This window comes from Fundulus heteroclitus, chromosome 12 (assembly GCF_011125445.2).
Source record: "Fundulus heteroclitus isolate FHET01 chromosome 12, MU-UCD_Fhet_4.1, whole genome shotgun sequence".
Lineage (NCBI taxonomy): Eukaryota > Metazoa > Chordata > Actinopteri > Cyprinodontiformes > Fundulidae > Fundulus > Fundulus heteroclitus.
This window is the reverse complement of record NC_046372.1, coordinates 7,496,249-7,514,873: the sequence shown is the minus strand read 5'-3', so window position 1 is coordinate 7,514,873 and position 18,625 is coordinate 7,496,249. Positions and strand designations below refer to the sequence as shown.

The 18,625-nt window shown below is 39.1% G+C and overlaps 1 protein-coding gene across 1 annotated transcript in view; it reads left to right on the top strand.

Moving 5' to 3' along the window:
- Positions 1–18,625, top strand: part of pde4d (phosphodiesterase 4D, cAMP-specific) — a 271,210-nt gene that overhangs the window by 28,742 nt on the left and 223,843 nt on the right. The window contains exon 2 of the mRNA XM_012870008.3: positions 6,752–6,851. Coding sequence (XP_012725462.2) covers positions 6,807–6,851 — 45 coding nt within the window. The 5' untranslated portion in view covers positions 6,752–6,806. The remainder of the gene's footprint in view (positions 1–6,751; positions 6,852–18,625) is intronic.

Sequence of the window (18,625 nt, the reverse complement as noted above, 5' to 3'; positions counted from 1 at the left end):
TCATAACTTTGCAGATGGTACTGAATTAAATCATTGCAAGAAGTACTGAAAGAAAAATCACATCACTGGTGGACAATGTCTCCCATCCCATGCATGGAGCTGCTGCAGTGCTGGAAAGCTCTTTTAGTGACAGACTGCTGCATCCCAGATGCTCTAAGGCCGCATCCGCAGGTCATTCCTCCCAGCTGCAGTCTGGCTTTATCACCGTGGCTGCTCATAACAGACATATTAACTGTTTACATCATGCTAATGGTTGCACAGATTCCGATCCAACCATTAATTGTTAATACTGTTCCCAGATGCTAAGGTAACTTGCACATGCCTTAGCGAGGGATGCTGCTGCACTATCATGCATATTGCATATTATCGTTCTTTGTGTATATAGGCTGGAGTTTTTTCCCACTGTTAAATGTTTTCCACTGTGTAATATTTAATACTTTTTCTGGTATTTACTTTTATCTTCTACTCTTGGTGTTTCTTTAGAGCTAATTTTCGATTAGACTGATAAAGGAATTCTTATTCATATGATTAGGATTACGGCAAGGAGGCTTTCAAATCTTAGACTCTGGACATACCGCCATGGACAAATTTTCAAAATAGCAGACAAAACATGCCAACAGCTGGTCAGCAATTATAATATTATAATTAAGATTTTTCTCTACATTTTTGATCACTCAAAACTCATTTCTGATCACTCAAAAATTTAGAGTACTCAATAAATAATGGGACAAGAGAAGCATAACAAAAACAATGCTTCTTCAGACCTGAAAAACATAAATTGTCGTGGAGGCTTTAAAGCAGTAGTCAGCAGGACTGAGGGAGCTGCTGCAGTCTCCACATCTCTCAACTAGGAGTAAGGCTGCTAGACAGATACCTTTTTATCCCAAAGAAAATCTATAATCCTGGCGAAATTCTTCCAAATCTTTGGGTTACAACAAAATTGTATGGTCTGATAGAACCAAACTAAACTTTGGGCTGCAACTGTCCAAGGTCTGTTTGACAAAAACAATACTGAGTCTCATGAAAAAATATAAAGCAGCCACAGTAAAACACCATGGTGGCGTTTTTTATGCCCTGTGATTAACTTTCTTCTGATGAAACCGCATTTTTATCGAGGATCAAACAATGAACAGGCACAAACAGCAGTCAGTTTTGACCCCATCACTTCAGGTCTCTTGTAGAAAGCTGAAGATAAACAGGATTTATTTATTTTCAGCATTACTGCGAGTCCAAGCACACATCCAGCATGGCTTTACCAGAAGAAAACGCTTTGGGAATTATCTCACCAGGGGACAGGACTAAATCAGAAATCCCTCGGTTTGCGTCATAGTCTTGGAAATATAATTAAAGCAGGACTTTGACAGAAAACTGACACTTACTCAGACCTTTATTATTCTCCATGTTCATATATTTTATAACAGAAAATTCCATAAATGTTGGTTGCCAAATTGAACCATTAAGAGTTACAGCTTTTATGATAACAACAGCAGTTAAGGAAAAGTATTTACAAAATGTTCATTTTGAGACAGATATCATGGGAGTGCTTAAGGGAGACATATCATGCTTTTTAGTTCTTCCTTCCCACATTGAAATCATTCAGTTTTGGTCTATGTATGTAAAGCAGAACTGCAATGATTTAGTCTGAAGTCCTTGTTAATTTACTTCCATGTTTTCCACCTATTCTGGGATGCATCTAAAAGCAACTTGTTTTGGTGCTGTCTCTTTAAATCTAAGAGCCGCTTTACACCCCACCCCCCTCCAGGTCTCAGAGCGTTCCACTCTAGCCTGATCGGCCATTTTTGTAGTATTCTGGGGGACGGTGTAATGAACAACCGGACATTTTGACTTATCCACTTGTAGCTTCAGCATCCTTCAGGTTAGACTACAAAATTGCTCTGAGAAATACAAATGGTTGATTCACAAAATTGGTAAGCTTGAAGTTCATCATTTTGTTTATCAGTTCCGCAGCAAATGCTGTGATGTAATTGTTCAAAAAAACGTGATGGGAAACAGAGAAAACCGAACGGCTTAAAAATATGACCCAAATAGAATATAAATTCACCTTTATATTCTACATAGCCCCTGGACAGACTAAATTCAAGCTTTCTGCACTCCTAAAGACTCCAAGTACACAACCAAATATTATTTAAGGGCTGAAAAGTGGATCTTTGATGTTATTCCCACTTTAACATTAGCAAAGAATGCTGAGAAAAGGACTGAAGATCTAGTAGGCTGTAAATTTCCATTCTCAAGTTCACTTACTATTTGCTGTATTTAATATTTTATTTGAAACCCATAAACTGCCACTTTTCTAATGCATAGTTTATTCTGCTATGTCTGGATTTGACTTTGTGGCATAATTTACTTTTCATTGATTCAGATCATTTCTTTTAACTACAGTATATCCTGCCCTGGTTTATTTACTTGCTGCCATTTTCGTGGTTCTTCTTGTCTTGCTTCCAGCTTTTGCTTCTTTAAATTACAGATCTCAGTGCTTTCAGTTTTGTTCAAAGTTAATAAGGGTACTTAGGTTTTCTTCTTTGGCACTCTGAACTGAGCTCAGCAATTTGGGGCCATTTCATCCCATAGTTATCAAGACACAAATGTACAAACATAACAAATCTTTACTTTGTCAGATATATCTGCTGTGTGGTATAAAATATCACTTCTGCACAAGTTGTTTTAAAATGTATTTCCCAGAAGTAACACCAGTAATCAAAGCTTGTTCAGATAACTCAGGAACAGATTTCTGAATACTTTCCTTTTTCTCCTTGTGTTAATAGAGTGGTCATCCGATCATTTCTGTATACATGTATAGAATTAGGCCAGGGATAAATTCACCAAAAGTAAAAAAAAAAGAAAAAAAAGAAATGTAGAGCATATTCCTCTGATTGACATCTATTCTGAATATATCTACAGTACCCTGCAGAAATATGCATATCCCTAAATCTTAAGGTAGGGCTGGTCAATATAGAAAAAAAGAATATCGATAAAAAGAGAAATATTGATCAATATCGATAATTATCAATACATTCAAAACATATATTTAAAGAGTAGTGCTGGCAATTTTAAGCTGTTGCTTAGTGACTTATTATATAAATAACATAAACACTAAATTCAAACTCAATCCTTTATTAAACCAACTATAAACAAATAGTACAAGTTTAAAAAACTTAAAAAAACGTGCTCTCCGAACTCTTTAAAGTGGGTGGAGCTTGGTGACGGAGCGTTCCTGGGTCTGCATTTTAGAAGGTCTACTCACCCTAAGGGCTTTCGAGAATCCTGCACTCTGGAGGAGACAGGTATAAATAGATTAACCTACAGGTGTGGCAGCAGCACTAATCAGAGCAGTCACAGGTGCAGGATATCAGGAGATGATTGCTGGAGCAGCTCAGGGAGCAGAATATGGCGTAAGAAGCCAGCAGCAGAGACACAGAATCACTGCAACGAGCTGTGAGCGTTAAACCAAAAGTCATTTAAGGGAACTCCGGAAGAGCTGCTGTGATTAACAGCCAGTGGGGAGTAATCCACAAACAGATTATTGCAGAGCTAACTTTTCATTCTTGCTAAATTTAGAAACTGTTTGTGGGTTTCAATACCTGTAAGTACGCTAACAACTGCCGCAAAATATTCATCCGTCATTTACATTACTGTCCTGGCTCTCACAACATAACCCGGCCAGCCTGATTGATAATGTGTAGCACTCTACGTTCTGCATATTATCAATCTGGGACTGCTACTATTGAATGTAAACTAGCCAAGGCACCTCTTGCTGTTCTTTTTCAAAGATGAAATTGTGGATTCTTACAAAACAGATGTGATAGCAGCAGCTACGCTTGCACCATCCTGCGCTGCCATGTTTCTGTTGGCTCGACTGTGGGCTCAGCCGCTCTTGCTCTCGTCACTCCGATATGTCCTGCCCTAAACCTCAATAATGCAACGTGATTGGCCCAAACTGTTTTTGGTTTAGACACAAACGATTGAAGCCAGAGTGGTACAAGATGGATTCTTGTGTGTTAGTGAACACACAAATACTGTGAGAATTAATTTTGCAGGCAAGGTTACTCACATCCACACAAACTTCTTTACATCAGTGGTAGTCACAGCTCCGTAAAAAAAAAAAGAAGAAAAAAGACACTGTTAATAGCTGGTGGTTGCATTTAATTAGTAGTGTAACCAAGCTTTCTGGGTTCGTTAACGGCACCACATGAAGTAGTAGGAGACTGGACACCGAGCTGGGGTTTTGGCTAACACCGGCACTTACTTTATACTGTTTACAAGTAGCCTTTGTATTACAGGAGGTGGGTTGCATGCATAGCTTCTTTTGGGGTTGTTTGTTTTCATAGAGCTGGTTGTTTGTCTCACAAGAACTGGCAACACTGGCTTCCAGCCCACACTCACACCAGTATTTTGTAAGACTGTTGTCTGGACACAGATGGATAGAATATTCTTCCCAAATGCTTCTGCTGCCGTGTAACAGGTGAAATTTAAAAGTCATCTATCCTGAAATAGCTATTCCCTCCAAACCATGCCAGTGCTGTACACATTCTTCATGTGCGTGCAGCATCTTGACTTGTGACACAGACTGAATGACATTCGTCGTTTAGTGGTTAATTTTCTTATTTATCATTGGTTTAGTGTAGTGAAGCTAACTTTTTGGTTAGCTCTGCACTGTCAGCGCATCAACTGTGGGAATCTGCACATGCAAAAACCCTATCTGTGGCAGAAAACTAACACTGGAACACCTTGAACACACCTTACCCATGTTGAAGCAAGGTAGTGACAGCATCATGATGTGGGGATATATTTCCTCTCAACACGAACAGAAAGACCGGTCATAGCTGGTGGGAAGATAGACAAATCTAAAGGCAACAGCAGTCCTTGTAGAAACCCTGTCAGAGGCTGCAAATGAGTTGAGACTGAAGTAGACTCCAAGGGGTCTGAATACATTTGCAAGGCACTGTAACTAACTGGTAAAGGTTTATAGACATTGAACTGCTGTTCTCTCTGATCTCCGGAACCATGAAAATGCATGATTATGTGTTAAATTGCCAGAGACAAGTATTTCTAGATATTGGCTTGCCTCAACCAACCAGGATAAATTCCTTTCTGGACGAGGTATTATCAGTGTGACTGATTATGACATTGGCTGCCGGGCAAAAGCTTTTTCTTTTCCCCAACATCGACAGAAATAGAAATAGGACAAAAGCTGGTACCGCCACAGAGGTACAGTTCCCATCGTCTCTGCTCATATTCTATTATCTATAAGGCAGCATTTCAAAGTTTTGTTTCTTTGAAGGTGTTGAAGGTTCAAGACACCTTCCATGGTGTAAATGGTGCTTCAGATGCATATCAGCACCACTGGTCTTGGCTAAGTGTTTCTGTGCGTGTACGCGGTTAGCAGATAAAGAAGACAGCGACATGGGGCAGGTGTAGGCCCCGGGTTATTAGGCCAGGTAAACAGAATGCGCTTGTGTAACTCTGGCTTATAATTCACTGACCTTTACCTTTTACACTCTAATGCATTCTAATAGGCCAGTGGATCCCAGCATGTCTCCTTTGTCATGAAAAAACACACAGAATCACACACGCTTTATGGTGGCCATTTATCACGGTGACATACATACACATGAACACAAAGCTATCTGGTTGTCTGGGAGATCAAAGCGTTTATATTCCCCTACCACAAAGCCCTCCGAGAGGAGGAGGAACCTCGGTCTGTTAAAGTAAACGCTAACTCCCTGAAAAGAATACAAACTGAGAAAAAAAATGTTTATATTTAAAATGCATAATTAAAAGACAAAGTTGTGTCTGAATATCATACAAAAACTAAATTGGTGTTGCAGTTGCATGCTCAAACAAAAATAATTGAGAAACCCCCCCACCCCCAGACTACTTCCAGCAGTAGTCTGGAAGTATTCATGACACATAAATATAAATGTGACACAGAGGAGGACCATTTATTTTGGCCTCTGGTAATCAGGCTGGATATGGGCCCATATTTACTCTGCCACATAACACAATAATGAAGATTTGACTGGTGATAAAAATCTGGAGCTTACTGTAGCAAATAGTGGCATGTCTGGGTCACCGGAGACCTCCGACAGTCCAAAAGCAGGACTGTAAGGTTAGTTAACTACTCTAAATCAGTTACTCTAAAAGTGTGCCAACTGGTTGTTTGAGAAGGTGCCAGAAGAAGTATTTCTCTGTCCTACCAACATACATATAAATATGCCAGGCCAGTATCCTGCAACCTTGAATGACACAGGGGGCAGTTTATATACAGCAGGTCAGTTGATAACTGCACCACTAACTTTTTTTTCTTGGGGATTTTTCACGGCTCTAGTGGCTCGCTTTTTATGACAGTAGGCTGACAGGAACAAGGTGGAAGAGGGGGAGAGACATGTGGCAAAGGACCACGGGTCAGATTCGGACCCGGGTCAACCGCGTCATGGACTAATGGCCTCCATATATGGGTCGCGCTACCAGCTGCACCACGAGTGCACCCTCTCCACTAATTTTATCAAAGAATATTTTTTTTTTCAACTACAAATTCTTTCCCCTACTCAATAAACACTCAAGTGAGGTTTTCTTAAAATTTCCAGTGTTATATTATGCTTCTTCATTAAAAAGACACATTTAAGGCTTCTTGCGCATCTTCGCCATGTGTGCACTCATTTGTGAATTTTTTTTTTTTATTATCTTAAAATGCTGCATCTGTATACAGCTTGTTGTTCTTGCTCTTTGCTAGTTCCCATTCTGATTAACTGTGAGGGACCGAGGGCGTGCCAGAGGTGGTCCGCACCATGCAAAAAGATGACCGGCCCGGGGACGACAGCCAGCGGGAAAGTGTGAGTCAACACCACCTTTTTTTTCAATTTCACTTTCTTTTAAGTTGCTTTAAGAGAGCTCAGATCTCTATCATGCTTTTGAGTTTCATTAGCTGTGGCGTATCAGTTCAGATTAAGGGTAACAGTTAAAGGTGCCATGACATCATGTTTTGTCAGGCCAAATGTGCCTCCTCAGCAAAAGGGTTGGTTGCGGTAATGATGTGCAGCTCTACCAAGTTGAGTTCAATCTGATACAGCCATACTTGGAAAACTGGTTATTATTATTATTATTATTATTACTTTGCCATCAATTTCAACGCACTCCGGTTAAAACTGAAAAGGTTAAATGTTGACCATTGCTGTTTTGGCTGGACGGAGCTAGCGCTGGGACCTAGTTTACGTCACTTACCCAGAATGCATTGTAGCGTAAACAAAATGCCGATGTCTGTCCAACAATATTTTATTTAAACTTTATTAAAACTAAACAGCTTACAGTATTTTTACCGTGTTGTTGTTTTTTTTACATCTAAAATGGATATTTCTCAAATGAAGTCCATTGTTACTCATCGTGGGTCCCTTTAAGTACCTAATTTTCTAATTCCTGGATATATAAGCTTAAATCGCTTGTTAACACACATAGGTGAGAAACACACGATAGGTACATTTATTCAACAGGAAAAATTATTTAAAAATGAAAAAAGAAAAAATTAAGAAAATCACAGGTGGTGATCAAATCACCAATCTAATCGTATAAAATAGATGCAGCTAAAGCATTATTTTGGTCGTGTTTGTGCGATCAGGACCTAAACGAGAAGCGATGACCGGGAGTATCATAGTGAAAATCATTGAGATTTGGACTTGCTGTTGCGTTCCTGGTCATTGTCTTTCTGCAGAACCCAAGAGCGCTAGAGCTTAAGTTCACAAACTGAACTGGACATTCTCCTTCAAGAGTTTCTGGCTGAGAGCAGAAATAAGGATTCCTTAAATTCCAGTATGTCAGGAACTGTAATAAACAAAGTCAGAATGAGGATTCAAGTTGATGTTACCACCACACATACCAAGGAGGAAAGCCAAGAAGTAGAAAAACTTATCTGGAAAGCACCGTAAAAGGTACGTTCACATTAAACGCAATCAAGGCAAATAGAGAGAGTGATTTACATATTATCCCCATGTAAAGACGCGTTCAGGAGTGAATCAACGGTCTGCGATTCGAACGACACGTTTAGAGCAATGTGAACGTCAGGGTGAATAGAGCAAAGCAAGTCAATTTGTGTCGCGTTAAGAATGCTCCTCATCTATTTAACGGCAAAACTTTTTTTTGTGTTAGACTCAATAGTAATTAGGCTATATTTCTAGCACTGATGGATTTAGTGACCGAAGACGCCTGTAGTTAGTGTCCCGGAGTTAGATCCGTCCCCTGATGGGGGCAGCAGCTCCTCCTGCTGGCTTCTGTCAAGACCACTGGAAGCGACCGTCTTCCAGACGCAGCTACAGGTGGTGGTACTCTTCGAACCGGGTGCCTCTCTGGAGGGTCTGGTGGACCCAGGGGCGCTGACCACGTTATTCGGCTCTCACTCGGTAATATCCATGTCCGCCACGGTGAGTTGGAATGACAGGAAGAATCTGCAAGCGGATAGATGCTCTTCCTATTTGATGACGCAGTGAAGCGAGCTGACGGAAAATTGGCTGCGTTGTCAGCGTAGCTTGTTTGTGAGAGGCAAAACGTCAAGCCACCACTGCTTAATGCGAAAAATTCAGCATGTTCGCGTTTGGTGTGAACATACCATTAGAGAAGATAAGTAAATTTGTTAGTGTGGTACCATGCTGTTGTTTAAAACAAAGCACGTGTATTTTAAAGTTTTTAAACAGATGTTTTGACAGGAGTGCAGCACAGTCATTGTAGACCAGCCTGCACCTCCAGTTACAAAAGTCTGATGATGCTCATTGTGTCCTGGCAGATTTTATTCCACTGATATTGCACTTAACATAAAACTGATGCTATCCTAAGCTGATTTCAAACAAGAAAAGTATCATTTTTACGTATATCTGTCCTAATGTCAAAAATCTCAGATTACAGACATGCAGTACTGAAGTTTATTGTGAATTGGATTTAAATATGGAAGATTTATTAAATTGGTAAGCCAGAAGTCCATGACCTTGTTTAGCAGTTCAGCAGCAAATATTGTAAAGTAATGGTTCAAAACATGTAATAGAAAACAGACAAAACTGAAAGGGTTAAAGAATATGACCCAAAAAAGAATATATATCTATCTCTGCAACACCTGGACAGACTACTGCATTCCTGGACATTCCCAAGTATACAACAAAACATATTCAAGGGTTAAAAAAGTGGATTTTGCATGTCCCCTTTATATAGGATTTAGTAGAAACAGGAATCAATTTTAATTTGTTGAAAATTTTAACTGGATATTGATTCAAGCGCTTTACTTCTAAAGTTGTGAATCCAGGATAACCATTTTGTGGAATCTGGAATAACTGAGGGTTATGCAACTGGCTTCAACTGTAAAAAAGAGAAATTGTCTTAACTTTGATCACGTTGTTCCATGATGCTGTTGTGAACAAAAGGTGCTATTGAGCAACTTCTTTTTTCAAATCCCAGTAAAGCAGCAAATCCTCTGTGTGTTCACACTCTAATGATTTAAAACATTGTTTCTGAGGAAACATCAATAAAAGTAAACAAATGCAATTCTGTGAAACGGTTGCTTGATCACAACATACAAAAAAAATTGTAATTACAGTGATTTCATCTTTTATTTATTTTATTTGAATTTACAAACATCCAACAGAAGTGCAAAGCTGGTATTTTCATTCTCTTTGGCATGTCCTCCCATCCCCCACAACAGCCTCACTGCTCTGTCTCTCACTAGATGTTGTCAGAGTTGTGTGCAAGCTGTCCATCACCCACCTCTATCCATCTGGATGGAAGAGGCAGGTTTCCTGCATATCCTCACAAAAACAACACAGATAAGAGTAGAGAGATGGAGAACAGATATAGCAGCAGCAATCACTATCAGACTAATCCTAACAGGCAGGGATAAGACATCCAGTCATCCTCCTGACCTTGAGTTCAAGTCCAAATGCAGGTCTGAACTGATGTCTGAGAGGCATTAGGATAATGAATTATGTCTTACAAAAAAGGCAGCATTAAGCATAATTAAAGTTTCTGATTTCTAAAGAGCTACTGCCTGTTGGCACTGGCTTTATATTTCAATATGTCTCATATTTAAATGGATTGAATTTTTATAGCACATTTCTTGTCATATTGACTACTCAAGGTGCATTACAACTTAGACACATTCACCCAGTTGCACTTACTGATGTGCACAAATTCATACACCAATACGCATATCGGTAGGACACTTAAGGACATGTGACAGGAGCAAGCTGGAATCAAACCCGCAACCTTCCAATGGCAAGACCACTACTCTACCCACTGAGTCACAGTTCAAAACGGCCCTACAGCCCCATTCTGTCGTGACAAGTTTCTACTTTAGTAATCTTTATGTGTTCAGTGTAACAATAAGATTTTATCATTTTATACAGTTTAAGTATATATGTACTGAAATAATATAAAGACAATTCCAGTTAAAGTTGAACATCTACTCAGCATAAATAATAATTTTAGTCTTGAAATGGTTTTATTTGAACTGTCCTTTATAAGGGTGGTAAAATAGTGGACTCCTGTTAACTGATCATAGCTGACAAAGATTCAGCCTATGCAACCAGAACACATAAAACACAGTGGAATTAGTGCCAAGCATTACAACTTTAATTTCACCACTAAGCATATAAAGTAATTATGAACAAAAATTGAGTTACCTTTGTACAAGTGCAGTAGTTCCTGTCAATCACTGATGTATTCAGCTGCTCAGGTCAGCCGCATAGCCATCTGTTACATGTTTCCAGACTCCTTTTAGGTTTTGGGAAAGGAATAAACTGCATGTCACCCTCTAAACATTTGGGATAATGCGGGTCTAAATTGTACTTTCCCCACAGGCAACATTTACCAACTTTTACCACAGTTTTTTTAATTGAAATCCCTCTGACTACAATGTGTTTAAAATGTAAAATCCAGGCAATGTTGTTGGAGCAAAAGGGTCTACAGCTCCCTCATGTAAGGGGCATTTTACTTTGGGACAAATTGTGATCACCTCTTGGACGAACCTCCAAGATTGATTGACAGGCAGCATTATATAATTTATACATATAGGATGAAATATATACACACTGCAAAAAGAGTACTAAAAATAAATAGAATTTTCCTGAAATGTATGTATTTGCCTTTGATTTGAGCAGGTAAATAAGATTATCTGCCAATGGAATGAGTATTTTTACCCCTAAAATAAGATAATTAGATATACAGCACTTGAAATAAGAGGATGGAGATGAATTGTCCCTATTTTAAGTGCAAAAATCTTATTCCATTGGTAAATAATCTTATTTACATGCTCAAATCAAGGAAAAATACTCTCATTTCAAGAAGATTTTTCTTATTTTTAGTTCTATTTTTGCAGTGCAGAGGTCCCTATTAGCCTTCTGTCTCTGCTCTGACGATAGTTTGGACGTGTGTTTGGGATCATCGTCCTGCTTGAACACATAATTATGCCCAAAATTCAACCGGCTAAATGATTTGAGTTCTCTGTCCTGATTGTCCCTTTGGCAGCGAAAATACCTCACAGCATGATGTTGCCACCAATATACTTTAGAGTTGGTCTACAGTTTAATGAATCAATAGTTTTGAAATTGATGAAGAATGGTTACATAAAACGTAGTGAATTATCTTTTATAGACCTTGACTCAAATTCTTTTTTTAAATTTGAGGACCATGTTAAAAACTGGTTCCACACCAGGAAACCAACCAAGCTGAAAAATAATTCTACCAATTCTGCCAAGAGGAGTAAAGAAGACAAATGTTTTAAAAATAAGTGGTCAAGATAAAACAAAAAAAACCTAAATATAAACGACTTATAAATGGCGGTCTCAGCCTGTGAGTGTATTTTTTTTTTTTTTACTTCTATTGCTTATAAAAGAATCCACAAACAATTCTTGTGCAAAACTTGTGCAAATGTAATTAGTTTATATGCCAATCACCGACGTTTTATGTTGTACAATTAAGAACATTTGTAATGTACCATTAAGAGCCCAAAATGAATGGAAGGTCTGTGTCCATGCTGCACGTAGACATCTGACCAGAACTGTAGGTGTTAATTGTAAACTTCAAAAACATAGAATAGACAATAATTTCTCCAAATCTCCTGCCTGCAAAAGAAGAAAGGCAATGGTCAATGGTAAAAAAATAAATAAATAAACCAAATGACAAGGTTGCCTCCAAGACTTGCTCAAACTGATTCATAACATTGTGCTACAACAAAAACAGATGATGCTGTTGGCAGAACAGAGAACAGACTGCACAAACCTAAAAGGTTGCTGCAAAAACTGTTGGAGACAAGAGCAAATGACCTTTAAAAAGAAATAAAAACAGCTCCAACGGAGCCAAGAAAATCGCATGATGATTCACATTGTGCCTCTCAGAAGGGGCTTTAGAACAGAATGTTGCGAAAGACAATGTCCAGGGGAGAAGTGATTGAATATCTCTAAAATTTACCCTTCATCTTCTCTGTGAAATAACAGTAGTGATGAATGGTTCATTTAGCTGAGAAAGTAATAGCTCATGTCAAGCGTGGATGTGATTTGTGACCTCATCAGAGCGAAGCATGCAGGTCATTGGGTTGGAGCTGTGAGACCCGATCTCCCACCAGTGGGAGAGAATGGGTGGGACAGCTAATTAGAGAGGCAGGAGGAAAGGTAGAGGAAGCGATTAAGACAAGAGGTGATTGTGAAAAACAAACAGAAAGCAGCGGAGAGGCTTCCTCACCTTTCCAAGGGGGACATTAAGGTAGAGCGGGGACGCAGCCTGCGCTGATGAATACGCTTCTCAAGGCTCCCGGGGGCTGTCCAATCAGACGGTGCTATTGATGAATAGTCATGAGTCACCTTATCAGCATTGCCATGGTTACGCAGATGTGACTGTGGCCCTGTGAATGTGATGAGGGAACAGAAATGGGCCAAAGGCTCCTCTGTCTCCTTTCCCGTGCACATCTTGATCACCAATTAGAGCCTGGCAGGGGAGCGTTCAGACCAAGTGTTTTGCTTGGAGGATCAGGTGAACGGGTATAGAACAAGGCATATAAATAGAGGGAAATGGGAACAACGACAGTAAGACATAGGTGAATGTTTCTTGGAAAAAGCAAGGCCGGGGCAGATTTTGACCCGGCTTTACTTAAAATCGTATTAATCAATGATAAAGCCAGTTGCCAACAGCACATCCAGGTGAGGGCTGACAGGGAGAGGAGCTGGGAAGTGGATGACAAGATATTTAATAAAAGAGCTACCAAATTGGATTGGGCAGTTCGGCAGAGCGGAGCATTATATGAAAAAGGGAGCAGAGACTGAGGATGAGCAGGAAAAGAACAGCTGTGGCAAAAGGAATAAAGAAAATAAACATCAATATACTAGAATCGATGCCTTTGGATATCCGTAAAGCCACGAAATGTCATAAAATGTCCTCTATTGTCAAAAAAGTTACTTTAATTACAGTTTTAAGGGTACTGTTGGTCAACTGATTTTAATGAATTTGACCAATCTGTATAATCTGACCCAATCTGTATAATATGATTGAACTTGATTTTGTAAAGTGCCTTGAGATGACATGTTTCATGATTTGGCGCTATATAAATAAAATTGAATTGAAATTGAATTGAATTGAATGGCGTTCCACAAGGGTAAAATCTTGCCCACCTGTAGTTTTATCTATTTATAACTAAATTAGGGCAGAACCTATCGTAGTAAGTTTTTCTCTTCTATGTTGATGGCACCTTAATTTATTGATCTACTGTCAGTGTCTCCAACACGGCTTTGACAGAGTACAAGAATGGTCCTGTCACCTACAAATGATAAAAAAACAAACAAAAAACAGTGAGGAATACTTATTTCTTACAAGAAAAAAATCAAGGTTGTCCCTGTCTAGAAAGAAAATGTCACTTCGAATGCTGATCAAGTACAATTGGTGTTTACTTGTATATATTTATAATTTTCATTTGATGAAAATTTCCTTTGGAGCTATAAGTAAGATGTTTACTGTAAAATCAATCAAAATCATTCTGATTTGTCACCTGGGATGGAAGTAACATTCTCTATAAACAACCGGTCCTCTCCATCAGCAGTGTCTTAGTCAAATTTTTCTCCTTTCAAACCTAGAGGTATGGTCCAGAACTACTTCAGTTCAGAGTGTAGCCCATGTTTACTTCCTGGTTCTGTCATCCTCACTAAGACTAAGAAAGTAGAGCATATCACCTCAGTTCTAAAGTCCTTACACTGGCTCCCTGTATCTCAGAGAAAAGACTTTAAAATACTTCTTAGTCTTTAAATCCCTGAATGGCTTAGCACCTAAATACATCACAGACTTGTTATCAGTGTATCAACCATCCTGACCACTAAGGTCTTCTGGCTCCAGCCTACTCTGCATAACCAGAACCAGAACCAAACATGGAGAAGCAGCATTTAGCTCTTATGCTCCACTTATCTGGAACAAACTTCCAGAGAACTGTAAAAGCGTGGAAAGCCTGAGTTCTTTTAAATCAGGATTAAGAACACATGATTTGTTTAGGATTGCCTTTGACTTTTCTAGTTAAACTGTTTTACAGAGACATCATTATTTCAACTTTGTAGTCCAACTGTTTTTAATATTTGCTTTCAGTTTCTTTTTTTCTATGTTTTATTTTGTTTCTACATTTTATTCCAACTTGCTTTTATTCAGTTTTATTTTCCTATATTTTAATCATGTAAAGCACTTTGCATTGTCTTTGTACTGATATGTGCTATATAAATAAATTTGCCTTGCCTTGAAATAACTTGAAACTGACAAAAGTGAAAATGCATAAAAATGTACTGAAAATGAACCAATGAAAATCAGACATTGCTTTTGAATTGTGGGTAAACAGAATCATTAAAAAATAAACTAACTAAACAGGTCCGGACAAAATTGATGGCACCAGTGACTTAATCTATATTTTTTTCTCCATAATCGTTTGAGGCAAACGCTGAAGTCAAACAATTTCTTTAACTGTCAATGGGACCTCTGTCTGCAGGTATATTGGACCACTCCTCATGAGCAAACTGCTGCAGTTGTCTCAGTTTTGAAGGGTGCCTTCTCCAGAGAGCATTTTTCATCTCCTTCTATAGATGTTTATCAGGATTTAGATCAGGGCTCATAGGAGGCCACTTTAGAATAGTTGTATAGTCGCTCTTGGGTGGCTTTAGCTTTTTCTTCTGGGTCATTATGCTGTTGGAAGACCCATGACCTGCAAGTGAGACCAAGTATTCTGACACTAGGCAGCACATTTCTCTCCAAAATGCCTTGATAGTCTTGCGATTTCATTGAATGCTGCACAGATCTGAGACACCCAGTGCCAGATGCAACACAGCAGCCCCAGAACATAGCCGAACCTCCTCCATGTATCACAGTGGGGACCGTGGTTTTTTTTCTAGGTGCACTTTATTTATTTATTTTTGTCTGTGAACATGGAGCTGATTTGCCTTCTGAAAAAGCTCCAGTTTTGTCTCATCTGTCCAAAGAACATTCTCCCAGATGCATTATGGGTTTACATTATCCATTGTGGCAAATCTCAGTCTTGCTTTTTTATGATTTGCTTCCAATAGAGGTGTCTCCCATGAAGTCGACTTTGGCTCAAACAGTGATGGATAATAGAACCTGATACTGATGTACCTTAACCTTGGAGTTCACCTTTGATTTATTTGGAGTTTGTTCTGAGGCTCTTTGGTTACCAGTTTTGTTATCTTTCTTTTCAATTGTTCATCCATTTTCCTCCTGCAACCATGTCCAGGGCGGTTGGCTACAGTCCCGTGGGCCTTAAATGTCTGAATAATTATGTGCTGCTGTAGTAGCAGGAACACAAAATTGGTTGGACATGGTCTTATAGCCTTTACCTTTAAAGGTAGAGTCAGCGTTTTTTTTTCTCTTTCTCTTTGAATAACTGCACATGCACAAGACCACCTTACCTGTCCTTTCCCTCCTCAGGGGGATTGCATGGAAAAATCTCTGGTCTTAATTATTTCTTCTGAGGCCTTCTTCTTCTTCTCATAAACTTGTAGGACAGTATATGGTGAGAGCAGCAGCGCTACAATAAATGGCTAACAGCAATGCTAACTGAAACAAACCGGATACATAAACACTAGAAGTGCACATGCACAGCCACCGGGTGGAAAATAACACCATTGTGCACGGCGTGGGCAGGACCAATCCCCTGAATGGCAGAGATTGGTCAGTTTTTACAGGCCTGTGGCTCTCGCCGAGGTTTAATTATTTTGTGTTCCCTTTTCTGAATACATAATGTATTGACAGTTCTTGGGATGGAAGGACCAATTCACCCAGTACAAAAAAAAAAAAAAAATTCTGAACAAGATTACCAACTGTAAGGTTAACATACTTGTCTATAATTTTCCTTCTAATCTTCTGAGATAAATCTCTCCTTTGCTTCCGCTGAGCCATGTTCAGTATGGTTCACATCACGTCAGTAAACAGCATAGTAACTACTTGTAACCCTTTAAATAGACAGACTGACTGGTTACAAGCTTGAAGAAATCCGTAATGCTAATTAGAGGACACACCTCGGTTTACCATGTCCCTATGGTCAACTTATTTTCAGTTTTTTCTAGGGGTACAATCATTTTTATCCAGGTCTGTTTCATTAGTTACTTTTTTTTAATAAATGATTCTAAAAACAATAGAGTGAACTTATATAGCGCTTTCCCAGTCATACTGACGATTTAAAGCACTGTACACTAGGCCACATCCACCCAATTGCACTCACTAACACGAACACATTCATACACACATTACTAGGTATGCAACTCTGGGTTTAAGTGCCTTGCCCAGGGGCACGTCAACATGCGACAAGGGGAAGCTGGAATCAAACCCATAATCTTCCGATCGCAAGACGACTACTCAACCCATCAAGCCACAGTCGCCCCCTGTTGAACCACAGTTCAAATGCAATGTCAGATTTTCATAGATTCATTTTCTGTCAATTTTTATTTATTACTACTTTTGTCACTTTCAAGTTTTTTCAGTGACCATTGTGAGTTTTTCTTTCATTAACAGAGCGGTACCAACAATTTTGTCCATGACTGCATCTGATATCCATCTGCTCATAGTCTTCACATGTTGGATAGTGTATATCGTTAGAAAGTGAGAGCCATGACACACTGTGGTTTTTGCACTCGTATTCACCTGTAAATTGGACTTCATGTTTGCCTTGTAACGTAACAGTTGTTTTGTGATTATTGTAATTAATTAATTGAACTGTAATGTTGCTGCCCTGCCTGAACCTTATTTGCAAAAGAGATCTACGTTTTCAATGGCACTAACCTGGTTTGATAAAGTAAATGAAGAAATAAATAAACATTCAAGTAGGTATTTGGAACAACTGATTGAATTTAATAGTTTTACAATCTCAGAGCAATGCCACAAATTTCTCACTAAAGTTTCACAGCATAACACGCAAAAACGGCTCAGTGACATGATAACGCTGATAAGAGCCGTCTACTTACCGCTCATTTGTTGGGCCCACAGAAAACATTGTTAATTGCTTTTCAGCCTCTGCTTATCTACGTGGTTATTTATGAGCCAGCGGAGCAATCTGCTGCAAATTCAAAACATGTAATTGGATTTGCATCACCGTACAATGGGGACGTCCTCAGGCACACAGAAAAGTGTCTCCGGGACAATTTCTTTTTACATTTTTATCAGCATTGATGCAGTTGTCGACGTCGAGCCTGCATGAAAATGTTGCCTAATTCATGGCTCAAATAGGTACAGGGTTAGAAGGGGCCTGATTCGTATTTGATCTTCTAATCTAAAATTACTGCCCGCGCACCGTTCTCATTTCACAGCCTGTTGACTGTGTTTAGAGCGTGATTAATCTTGCATTAGATTTTTGGCGGTGCGCTTGTTCCACGACGTGGGGTTGAAGTATGAAGACTAATGTTTAAACTATTACCTGGAAAGGTCGACTTTAAAGAGGCAAACCTATTTGCTGCATTGTCAGCGTAAAGGTTCACCAAGATTCACTTCAGGGAGTGACATCTTCACGGTTTTTCCTTCTCTAAAAACAAAGCAGACAGTAATGATTCACATTTTTAACATTTTGATTAAAATAGCTGCTGTTCTGCTGTATGTGTCTTGCCGTCTCCACTTTACACCACAGTGTTAATGACCTTTTGCTCAGCTGAGGGGAAAAAAAGAAAATGTATTTCTATAGTTTCAGCCTAAAGTCAGAAATCAGGTTTATGTACCTTTTTTTTTTCTCTGCATCTAATGCTAAGACTGTGCTCTCCCTGATGGTTCAGGGCATTTTGTCTCATTTCTGATTTTGTTATGCATCCAGCATCACAGTGTCATGCCCTGAGCTGTAGAAAACTCTAGGTCACGTCCCTGCCATTTACTGTGGACAAATTGATGAGTGAACCCTGATTCTGACATTATAATATTCCTTTACTTTTGTAATAGCAAGACAAAGGAACTCCCTCCTGGAAAACACACTGCTAATTACTTTTTTTTGGCTTTGGTTAGTGCATTTGCGCTACAGTGGTTATTCTTTGATCTAGTTATTGTTTATTATCTCAGATTGTGAGGTCTGTTCCCAGTCTTGTTTCATTTAGCAGGTTCTTTTACTCCCATGTGCCTAAAATAACTT